Here is a 12,276-nt window from a genome sequence, read left to right as displayed (position 1 = left end):
GCAGCTCAAACTAGTGCCCTGACCTGCTGAGCAGTGGGTCATTCCTTTTGTGCCCACTTGCATGGTGTTCAAAGGGTCTTTCCCTCACAATTAAATAATGAAAAGCTTGGACTTGCTTGTGTTACTCTTGGAGTGCCAGTAAGCTGGCCTTCTTTATAACTGGCGATCCTATCCAATCTGCCATAATAATAACTCACAAAGGGCTCTTCATATAGTGAAAATAAGCAATTTTCTAATGTGATGCTATAATTAAATCAAGGACCTTCAGAATGATTTGCGTACTTCATTTTGATAGTTACTAGTACAGGAAGTATTGGACTGAATATGATCAGTAGGATTGAATTGGTCTACCAGATCACAAGGCGAGCTCACAGGTGGCCTAGGCTCCGGTCTTGGTCAATTCCCACCTGTTCTTTCTTATTTCCACCATAGGTGTATAACATCTATACTAGCATTTGGCAGAGTCTCCATCTTATCGTATGGGTGGGTTCTGCATAGTAGGCTCTATGGTGGGGGCCCTAGTTTCCAACCTTTACAATCAGAGTTTTAATGGCTCTGACGATAAATATGACCTATAAGTCCCCAATCCAAATAGACATTTTTTGTGGTTAAAAATTCCAAAACACAAATATAACCCTTAGTTAGGGTCAGAATTATTCTCAGAGGTATCTTAGTTTCCCACTGTTGTTTCTTATTGAATGTGTAGAAAGGGCTATTAGATAACACTCTACAGCACAAAATGTCAGCTAAATGCTGATACTGTCACTTTCCCTTTGGCCTAATCTGCTGCTCTTGAAGTTCAACTTGTTTGGCTGCCATTCACACAAGCAGATGAGAATCTGTACTGACATGTTTTATAGCTCAGGGGCCAGTCAGAGGAGAATTTATTAGTGTTTCAGAAAACATTTTATTCTTTATACTGAGAGAAGGTTTAACTGATTGATAAGACGTTTAAAACGATTTCCCTGGCCTAGAGATGTAAAGCAGGCAAATAACCGGTAATATTTTCCCTTCTCTCTCAAAAAGGGCTTCTATAATGTATTTAATACAATTTATACCTGTTATATGAGACCATGTAAATCATGCATTTTATGGTCCAGCTGACATATATTTAATGTAGTGGGTGCAATTACTGTATGCTCTAGGCAATACAACACATAATGAATCAAAACATGCAGAATCCAAATTACTGGCAGTTAACCGCTAATGTCAGCACCTAAAGGAATGTGTAAATAAATATAGGAGTTAATGAGAGTGTTCAAGGAGAACTAAACTAAATAAATTCTGTCCAGTTCACATTTATCTGACTTACATGAAAAACAAAATAAAAGCCTTATTACAAAGAGAGAACCTACTTTGAAATTCCCCATTTGCATTTACTCAAAGGAAGTGTCACCTTCTCCTATTATCAACACATGCATGCACAATGTACTGTATTCTCTGATTGTGTATGTGACTTGGGACACGAGAAGGGGCCGGACGAGAACACAGGAGCAGGGCTACTGTACACCACTATGCACACACGCACTATTATAGAACTTACATTTAGGACTATTGCAAAACAATATTTTGCCATTGCACCTATGTAGTATGTAATATTCACTACCTTATGGAGCCATTTGGAGTATGGATTAAATTATGTCATACAATGAAGATAATAGAATCCTTAGGCAGGTTCTGCACTGCTTAGTAAGGGTCTAGGCCAGGGATACCCAACCTTTAATACTCATGAGCCACACTTGGGTGTAAAAAGTGTTAGGGAGCTACATAAGCATGAAAAAGTTCATTGTGGCTGCCAAATAAGGATTGTGATTAGCTTTTTGGTAGCCCTGTGTGACCTGCAGGAGTAAAAATGTGTCTCTGTACTTCCAAACTTGCCTCCAAGCCAGAAATGTAAAAATGGCGCCTACTTTGATTCCACTGTGAGCAACATCAAGGGGGTGGTGAGTGTAATAACTGCTGTATATTCATCAAATTAGTTCAACATGTTATTTACAAGCCACTAGTTGGGGATCACTGCCCTAGGCCTTGAGTGGAGTTAAAAGGTATTTCTTGAGTCAACAGCCTTGCAAGATTACATTACCTATTAGAACCTATGTGATTGCTGTGATCTCATTGTACCAGAGCTGTCAACTAACCCAATGTCACGAGGGAGATAATGATCCAGTCCTGGGTTTTTACACTTCACACTAAATGATAAGATGAAATAGGGTCTCAGAAAGGCCTGGAGTGGATCATTATTTGATGCCATAGGGTTGGTGGATAGCTTTGCTCTTTGTACTAGTATGAAGGCTCAATGAGAACAGGAGTATGGAAATTCGAGTTTCAAGCCTATCAATTTGATAGTATATACTGTACATGTGTGTGCATCTGTATATTTTCTGGCTTGTCTGGCATCTTAACTTATAAATCAGTTGTGAATGTGTTTGTGCCATACTCATGTTAATCGTGTATGAATCTGTGTAAAATGTGTCCTTTAGGGCAAAGGTACGCGCAGCAATATTAGGAGATTTGACACTTGAGCATCTCTATCGGGTGACTAAATATCCAGAGTTGCTTCCAATTTGTCTTAATGACAGTTGCCTGGACCCTTGGGTGTACTTGCAGGTCAGGATACAGTCACTTCAAAAGGCAGAAGTCACTACTTTTAAATGACAGTTGCCTGAGACAAATGATAAGCAATACCTGGCAATGCATGGGTAACTAAACATCCCAAATCAAAGCATCACCCACTGCCCTTACTTTATCTGGATACCAATAATTAACAGGAGACAAAATGAAAGCCTTCATAAAACATGATAAAGGATGCTTCTTTCTCAAGTTACACACTCACAGGAAGCGCTAAAACACACACATACACTAACTAGGCCATGTTATCCATATATGCAGCAATGTTTGTGTCAAATTCCATGCCAATTAGAACAATATGCCCCTCCCTTTCCCCACCCAGTCAACCCATTTCCCTGCCCAATTCCCTGCCCCCATGTGACATAACCTCTTACTCTATCACCCAAAGGCTGGTATTACATCACAATAAAGGTGGCAACCCTATTTAGGTACAGGTATGAGGTATTTACAGTGCTAGTTTAGATGAGATCAAGTAGGTGCAACAGTGTTGCATATGGCATTAATGGACTAGTTTTCCACCTAACCGTAGCCGAGCACGGAACAGGATATTTATTCCAGTTTTAGCCTTCCTGCTATATTGTGGCACGAAAGGTACCAAACCAGGGCGAAATGTTACAGCTTGCTACACATACTCTAAAATCTGAATGTACAGTGTAATGGCAATAAGGGAATTAAAAATGGAATAACACTGTATTTTTAGTCCAGTGGGAGAAAGTTCCGCTATTATTGGGGAACGTTCTACTTTCAGATTAATTCTGAGTACCCTGCAGTTACAAGCTTCATAAACTGTGGCATAAAAGCAGTAAGTGCGCTATAGCTGGCAGCTATGCCATTACTTTCAGCATTCACAGAGCAACTGGAAAATACTGAAATGCATTCTTTTCAATAACCTGAAGCCAAATGATTCCATCCTTGCACTTAGGGTTTGCAGATACGGTTATAACCAGGAACTATATCGGAGGAAATCAGGCGACATGATATTACATGAGTTAAATGTAAGAATAGAAATTGTTCTATAAACTCGAATCATGAATAAGAAGTGGGATTACTGAATTCCAATAGGGTAGTTTTTAAAGCTGTGCCCTGTTTGGGCTTCCAAGAATTACCTATTCAAAAATATCAGCAATAGTTTGTTAGGTTCACTAACGCACTCATGGAGCAAATGGAAAACTGGATTATGTGTGAGATTATGAATAGGTTTTTATCTGCAGAGTGATCCATATAATTAGAGTTCAGTGCATTAGTGAAGAGATGCGCTGCCTGCATAACAATAGAAAGTATAAGGAAATAATTGCCCAATCAACAGAATGGCAAGGACACAGAACAACCACAAGTATAAGTTCTAATAACCATAATGGAACAGTATTACATGGCAAACAAAACTCCAAGCTGTACTGACATGCTTTAGGGCAAAGACACATGGGGCTACTTAGTAGCAGCTACTTGTCACAGCTACGAAACGCCACAAAATAATCTGTCATAGACAATACTGAGAATTGCCTCTGCTAAAACACATGATGTAGATACAATTTTCAGTAAACAATCGGCACTGACTATTTTTGTAGCCATAACAAGTAGCTCCGTGTGTCTTCACCCTAACTGAATAGTAATGGCATTTACATAAAACATGTTAAATTGCAATATGATTTTACATACATCTGCATAATCAGCTATAAGGGGGTTCTGAGAAAAAAATGTGCTAGTATCATCTCAGCGTCTTTAGGGATCATTTACAACACGCAGCTGAACTGGTTACTTGCATGTATAGACGCTCCTTCACTTTAGTATAATTCCTTTCAGTGCTGGTATGTTCATCCCACCTCCTTTTTTTTGAATCACTCACAAGTGTGCCTACAGACTCAGGGTAACCCTGGAGTTACTGCCAGGGTTCCAATAGTGGGCTGCACCAGCCAGTAAGCACAACATACCTACACCTAAAGAATTTTGAAATAATGGCCTCCTGATTCATTTCAAAAGGCAAACAGTTGCCCATATTTTGATTCGTTGGATGCCATTGTGGCAAGCATAACCCCCCTTCCCCCAATTATGTTGGAATCATTTGAAAAATGCTGCATTGTGGGTACACATGTGGCACACTGTGTCCAAAATTGCAATTTGCACACTGAACTTGTGATGGTAAAATATAGTACAGGTATAGGATCTGTTATCCAGAAACCCACCCAGAAAGCTCTGAATTACAGGAAGGCCATATTCCATAGACTCCATTTTAATTAAATAATTCAAATTTTTCAAAATGATTTTCTTTTTTTCGGTAATAATAATAAAACAGTACCTGTACTTGATCCCAACTAAGATATAATTACCCCTTATTGGGGGCAGAACAATCCTATTGGGTTTATTTAATGGTTAAATGACTCCCTTTTCTCTGTAATAATAAAACAGTACCTGTACTTGATCCCAACTAAGATATAATTACCCCTTATTGGGGGCAGAACAGCCCTATTGGGTTTATTTCATGGTTAAATGATTCCCTTTTCTCTGTAATAATAAAACAGTACCTGTACTTGATCCCAACTAAGATATAATTACCCCTTATTGGGGGCAGAACAGCCCTATTGGGTTTATTTAATGGTTAAATGATTCCCTTTTCTCTGTAATAATAAAACAGTACCTGTACTTGATCCCAACTAAGATATAATTACCCCTTATTGGGGGCAGAACAATCCTATTGGGTTTATTTAATGGTTAAATGACTCCCTTTTCTCTGTAATAATAAAACAGTACCTGTACTTGATCCCAACTAAGATATAATTACCCCTTATTGGGGGCAGAACAGCCCTATTGGGTTTATTTAATGGTTAAATGATTCCCTTTTCTCTGTAATAATAAAACAGTACCTGTACTTGATCCCAACTAAGATATAATTACCCCTTATTGGGGGCAGAACAGCCCTATTGGGTTTATTTAATGTTTAAAGACTTATGAGCGTATTTATACATTTTTGAATGTGAAAATTCAAGTTTGTTTTTCTAAATGTAATAAGCTTGCATATCAAATGCTGACTTATTTATTAATAAAAAAAAACTTGTTTGATTAAAAATACTTAAATACCTCTAACTTACAAATTCTCGAATAACTGAAAATATGGCTTGACTGGGACAACTGCCATAGACTTCTATAAAAACTTGCAAGCTTTTAGATGGCTAAAAAATGGCCAAGCTTTTAGATGGCTAAAGATGATGTTTTACATTCAAGTTTTTGGGTTTGTTGCCATTAATAAATACCAGACCTTTGAGTTTTTCAACCATAATTTGAATTCAAATTATGAAAAAAAAATGACCGTCGATACATCACTCCCTTCAAGTATGGAGATTGCTTAGCCGGGGTAGCAGGTCCCATACCGGTACAAATATAGTATAATACAAAACCAGGGCTCACCTATGTGTTTTTAGCTGACACCATGACACAGATCAAACAAAAATCTGGAAATTTCCCTGGTATCCCAGTTGGCCAGTCTGACACCGCCAGTGATTATACATGGAGTTCCTTCAGCAGCTCATATACTGTATATGTGTACTCATCATATAATAAGAGCCAGGCACTATGTATGTGTAAGTACAATATAAGTTGTCCCATTTGCCTTTATATCCAGTTTTGGTTAATGACCACAACCACAGTCAGGGAGATATGCAGAAATAGAGCAATATAAGAGTGGCATTGCTATATTTCAAAGCAAGGATATACATATACAGTACATCCCCCCGCCCTAAGCAAAGAATATAAGTGGCACTCCCCAATGTGCACACATGGCCCATGACTCCTCAACACACACGTGTGACTTGCAATACTCAAAAGCATATAAATCATGCAACGTGGGTCAAGCCACTTTTCAAAGCCTTCTAGAAACCCGGTTTTATAAAAATGTATGGTCTTTTTTTGTATATAAATTTGGAGCAATGTTGTAATAAGTAAAAAAAAAAAAACTATAATTTTTGTTTCATACAACTAATATTTCTTATAATTAAATTTTTGGTGGTTGCAGTTTTTAGCTTTAGTTTTGTGCATTAGAAGTCTGTTTTACATGTATTGATTTTCAGTACAATCCTTAACATACCTGTATAAAGTTGATAGTGGCCTCTTTGTTCCTAGCTTTGGCCTGTACGGCTTTGGCTCCCCAGCCATATTAATATCTGCAAGAGATAGAGAGAGAGATGATTTACAGGTCTGGGCTATCACAGGGCAGAGGATTTATGGCTGGAGGTCTTTGTGCAGTAAATGGGATTTTCTTTCTCTGCTCCAACTGTTGTTATTAGTTTTTTGTAGTACAAGATGATAAAGAAGAAGGAATATAGCAACATCTTGCTAATCCTGCTATGAACTTGATAATAATATCCCCCCTGCCATGGGGCAAGCTGAAAAACCTGCCTCAGATGCCATGCCGCAGCAATACCACCCATGGTAACTACAACATCATGGATCCCTCTGCCAAACTGTACTTTAAAGGAGTGAATCACCTTTACAATAACTTTTAATATATTATAGAATATAGCAATTTTGCAATTGGTCTTCATTATTTATATTTTTATAGTTTTAAAAGTATTTGCCCTCCATTTCTATATTTGTCCAGCTTTCAGATGGTGGTCACTGACCCCAGAAGCCAAAAAGTATTGCTTTGTTACAATTTTACTATTCTCCTATATTCATATTCCAGTCTCTCATTCAAACCAATGCCTGGCTGCTAAGGTAAACCAGATCCCAGCAACCAGATAGCTGCTGAAATTCCAAACTGGAGAGCTGCTGAACAGAAACCTAAATAATAAACCACAAATAACAAAAAATGAAAACCAATTACTAATTGAATATCAGTCTACAACATACTAAAATGTAATATTACATTATTGATCTGATATATCACTTTTATTCGTCAATCCCAATATACAAAAAAACAACGGTAAAGCTTTATATTGCAGAGATTGGTTATAACAACATTGGAACAGGAATAGGAATGAGAGACCAAAAAGATGAATATTGAGAATGGAATTTCAGTCTCTCAAAACCATAGAGGATGTTAATGTTTAGAAGCAGGCATTGTGGTTTGTTTAACACAATCAAACAGATTAGACAAAGTTCCCCTTTGGAATAAGGGAGAGTTGCATTTCTGCGTTACTCCTTAAGCTCCGTAGGCATTACCGCTGAGTATGATTTCCACATACATCAAAAGTCAATATTGGCTTTGCTTGCCATCATCCCCGCACAAAAGTAAAACATTCACAGTTGTATTAGCTTCCAGGCATTACTTGATAATCTCTTCTTCAGTTCCACAAACAAATAAATCTATTGCAAGTGCAGCTAAGAAGCTTATGTATATATTTTGTTATACAATGTAAGGCTCTGTTTGATTAACTGTGGGAGGACAGCTTGGCACACAAACTCTCTGTTATTTTCAAATGGTCGTTCAATAAAACTCAACTATTTTATTTGAAAGCTTTCTTTAGCATCTCAGTGCACATCCTTAGCAGCCTTCATTTTGAGTGGCAGAAAGAACTGTGAGTGCTGCTTACCATGGAGCCTGCATCTTCTTGGAGAAACTAGGGGAAGGTGGTCAGATATCCGGGTTACAGGGTGTAGCAATAGTGTTGCCACTTGTTCTCTTTTGACGCAACGGTACATTTTTTTTTCTTACAAGCATTTGGGTCGTAACTGTCTGTTTGGGTTTCAGCCTAGTGAAACCCATTAATCTGGCCAATAACCATATCTGATATTACTGCCCTGCACCCAAAACACACAAACAAGCCCCCAAATAGAATTACCCTGTCATTGCTGTGCCCCCAGTTCTATCATCCCGCCCAGATTTTGCTGATATCAAAGTTGGCAACCCTAAGTAGCAGTGAGGGCAGAAAACTGCTTGGAAAGCATGAAGGGGTGGCTAGTGCTGTCTTTTGTGCAGAGCTGCTCACACATGCCAAAATTTGCCTGGCCAGTTTGTCTAATATCAGTCATACTGCTGGACCATCTGGGCACGTATGGCTACCACTGATTATCCCCAACATGTCTGTAGTTGGGACCTGATCAACACCTTGTTGGGGGTGCTTTAAAACCCAGGCGTTATGCTTTAGTTTATAGGGTATTTCAAAGAAAGCAAAGTGAATGTGACTCTAGACTTTTATACCCAAATTCCCTATATATTATATACCTGTATACAGTATATATATATAACAAAAGTGGTCGGCACTCCAAATATCCATGTTTATCAAAGTGCATGTTTTGGCACGTTTGGTGCAGACCACTTTCATTGAATACATTGCACCCATTTTTAAGGGAGTGCAGCTTTCACATTATATATATATGGAGAGAGCCCTTATGTGGATGACAACCCAAATCCCAAGAGCATTCCACATACTACATCCTATGTCTGTATATTGTGATTGCTTACTGTATACTACTTTTATCCTAATACCAAAAAGTACTGCTTTAATAACGTTTATTATACATACACCAAAATGTTATGAACACTTGCCACAAATCACTTCAAATCCCAAAATGAGACCACATTTATCCCCATTTTGTTAATAAATTGCACGTGGGAGTTTCTGGTAGGTAAGTGTCTATTATCTAAATGCAAATCATTTTTGAAGTGAACAAGAAAAAACAGAATTGCACAAGGCTGCTCAAAATAATTTTTGCTGATAAGCTTTGATTGCTCTTGCAGCAAAATGACAGTTCTCCAGTAATAAGCGTGTGATTATTTAACTGTTCAAATTACAATGACCTTTTTAAATTACTCTATGCTTCAACAATTTCATAGTCCCAGAAAGCAGGAGATACTGGGGTAGCATTGCCTGATCTGCACTCGCTGGGAAATGCAATCTGTGGGCAGGAATATCAACCAAAGCAATTGCATTAAATCTCAATAACACAATTGTTTAATACAACATTTTAAACGACATGAAGGGAAAGTCCATGCCTAATCTTTAAATAATACTGTTAATCATGGTTAATTGCTATATAAAGTAAAATAGGGCTGTATTATTTCTAACAAGAAGATTTCCCTATAGATTCCATTTTATTTAATTCATTAATTTTTTTTTAAATAATTTCCTATTTTACTTTAATAATAAAACAGTACCTGTAATTGATCCCAACTAAGATATAATTACCCCTTATTGGGGGCAGAACAGCCCTATTGGGTTTATTTCATGGTTAAATGATTCCCTTTTCTCTGTAATAATAAAACAGTACCTGTACTTGATCCCAACTAAGATATAATTACCCCTTATTGGGGGCAGAACAGCCCTATTGGGTTTATTTAATGGTTAAATGATTCCCTTTTCTCTGTAATAATAAAACAGTACCTGTACTTGATCCCAACTAAGATATAATTACCCCTTATTGGGGCAGAACAGCCCTATTGGGTTTATTTAATGGTTAAATGATTCCCTTTTCTCTGTAATAATAAAACAGTACCTGTACTTGATCCCAACTAAGATATAATTACCCTTATTGGGGGCAGAACAGCCCTATTGGGTTTATTTAATGGTTAAATGATTCCCTTTTCTCTGTAATAATAAAACAGTACCTGTACTTGATCCCAACTAAGATATAATTACCCCTTATTGGGGGCAGAACAGCCCTATTGGGTTTATTTAATGGTTAAATGATTCCCTTTTCGCTGTAATAATAAAACAGTACCTGTACTTGATCCCAACTAAGATATAATTACCCCTTATTGGGGGCAGAACAGCCCTATTGGGTTTATTTAATGGTTAAATGATTCCCTTTTCTCTGTAATAATAAAACAGTACCTGTACTTGATCCCAACTAAGATATAATTACCCCTTATTGGGGACAGAACAGCCCTATTGGGTTTATTTCATGGTTAAATGATTCCCTTTTCTCTGTAATAATAAAACAGTACCTGTACTTGATCCCAGCTAAGATATAATTAATCCTTATTGGTGCAAAATAATTCTATTGAGTTTATTTAATGTTTTAATGATTTTTTAGTAGACAAAGTATTGCAATCCAAATTACGGAATTCTGGATAACAGGTCCCCTTCCTGTATAGATTTTGTACATATTAACAGCGCCATGATAACTACTTATAATCACCCCTATGGCTCTTGCCTAAAATATAATTAGCTAAACTCCAAAAGAGCTAAAATATAAAGATATACGGGTTAAATGGACCTTAAATAATGGACTATTAATTAAACTGATCATTAGCAAACTCTCTGCATCCTAAATGCGAAGCCTAAATCATTTATTGGTGCATTACAATTAAAACAGCTTAAAACAAATATATAATTCAACCATATTTCTACTTTTATGAAACATCTGTTCCAGTATATTGAGCTGCGAGTGTCCAGCTTTAGTATCTCATCCACGCCAGGAGGCTTGAGCTGAATAAGCCATTATGATTACTTATGCGCCTCCGCTTAGGATTTGCAGAGTTCAGGCAGGTGAAAATTCCTTTACATTGCTATTTGCCCGGAAAAAAAAAAGCTGCTTTCTAAAAATGGCTACTTTCAAAGCAATGTCTTGTATTTAAGACATAAAACTGTGTGGTTCCCATTGCTGTGCAATGACTGAGATGATTATTGGCAATTAACTCCCTTTTTCCTATTATAAATATAGAATTACATCACTAAATATAATTCCTTGTGTACAACCTCGATCATAGCATTATATTAAAGAAAACTATACCCCCAGAATGAATACATAACCAACAGATAGTTTATATTATGTTAAGTGACCTATTAAAGAATCTTACCAAACTGGAATATATATATGGCCTAGCATGTATGTGTGCCTTGGCTTGTTTGTGTGCACTGTGAATCCTATGATCCCAGGAGGCGGGCTTTAATTATTAAAATGGCAATTTTCTATTTAGGATTACCCAATATCACATGCTACTAAAAAAGTATATTTTTATAATAATGGTTTATTTAGATGAAGCAGGGTTTTACATATAAGCTTGTTTATGCAACATATTTTTATAAAGACCTACATTGTTTGGGGGTATAGTTTTCCATTTATTGCTAAGCATAAACTGCAACCCACATGCTAAAGGATGGCCATTTGTCATACTGAGTATGATCAATTCTTTGAATATTGGCTTAGTAATGTTGGGTAAGGGGGTGTTTAGTTATATTGTGTTTGTTATATAGACTTTGCATTTCTTTTCTCAGCTAATTAATCTAGTACTTCCTCTGACAATAGGGACTATGGGCAACCATACTAACTTCAAGGCTAACATCTTTAAGAAATGAGAAATGGCACATATTAGTTTGTGTGTAAGGTTCATTGCTAAATAGGCAGACCATTAATTGTGCGTTGTCATACGGTATGTAATTTGGCTGCAAAATATTTATACAGACTGGAATCGACAAAGGGGCAAAGGGGCTCAGTCAATAATATACATGAATATGGTTAATATGGCTAATCAGATTGTTTGCCTTTTAACATTCCAAGCCCGAGAGAATGGGTCGCACTGGTAACCAGGAGATAAAGATGTTCATGACATCTCTTGAAATTTCTCTTGTTTTGTTCCCCATCTTTCAGAGACATTCTGTAACTGCAGTTTCATGTATTTGCACCTGTGACTACAAACACAAATGATTATAAATGGCTTTATTGGCATAAATCCATGTGAGTGAAGCTTCATTAATCATAGATATCCAGGAAGAC

At 37.1% G+C, this 12,276-nt stretch overlaps 1 protein-coding gene across 7 annotated transcripts in view; it reads right to left on the bottom strand.

Annotated features, from left to right (window-relative positions):
• Nucleotides 1-12,276, bottom strand: part of ralyl (RALY RNA binding protein like) — a 329,501-nt gene that overhangs the window by 67,601 nt on the left and 249,624 nt on the right. For all 7 annotated transcript variants that reach the window (XM_031903434.1, XM_012964876.3, NM_001078745.1 and 4 more), the window contains 1 exon segment: nt 6,704-6,779. In XM_031903434.1, the coding sequence (XP_031759294.1) occupies nt 6,704-6,779 (76 nt within the window).

Source organism: Xenopus tropicalis, chromosome 6 (assembly GCF_000004195.4).
Source record: "Xenopus tropicalis strain Nigerian chromosome 6, UCB_Xtro_10.0, whole genome shotgun sequence".
Lineage (NCBI taxonomy): Eukaryota > Metazoa > Chordata > Amphibia > Anura > Pipidae > Xenopus > Xenopus tropicalis.
This window is presented reverse-complemented; position numbering and strand designations above follow the sequence as displayed.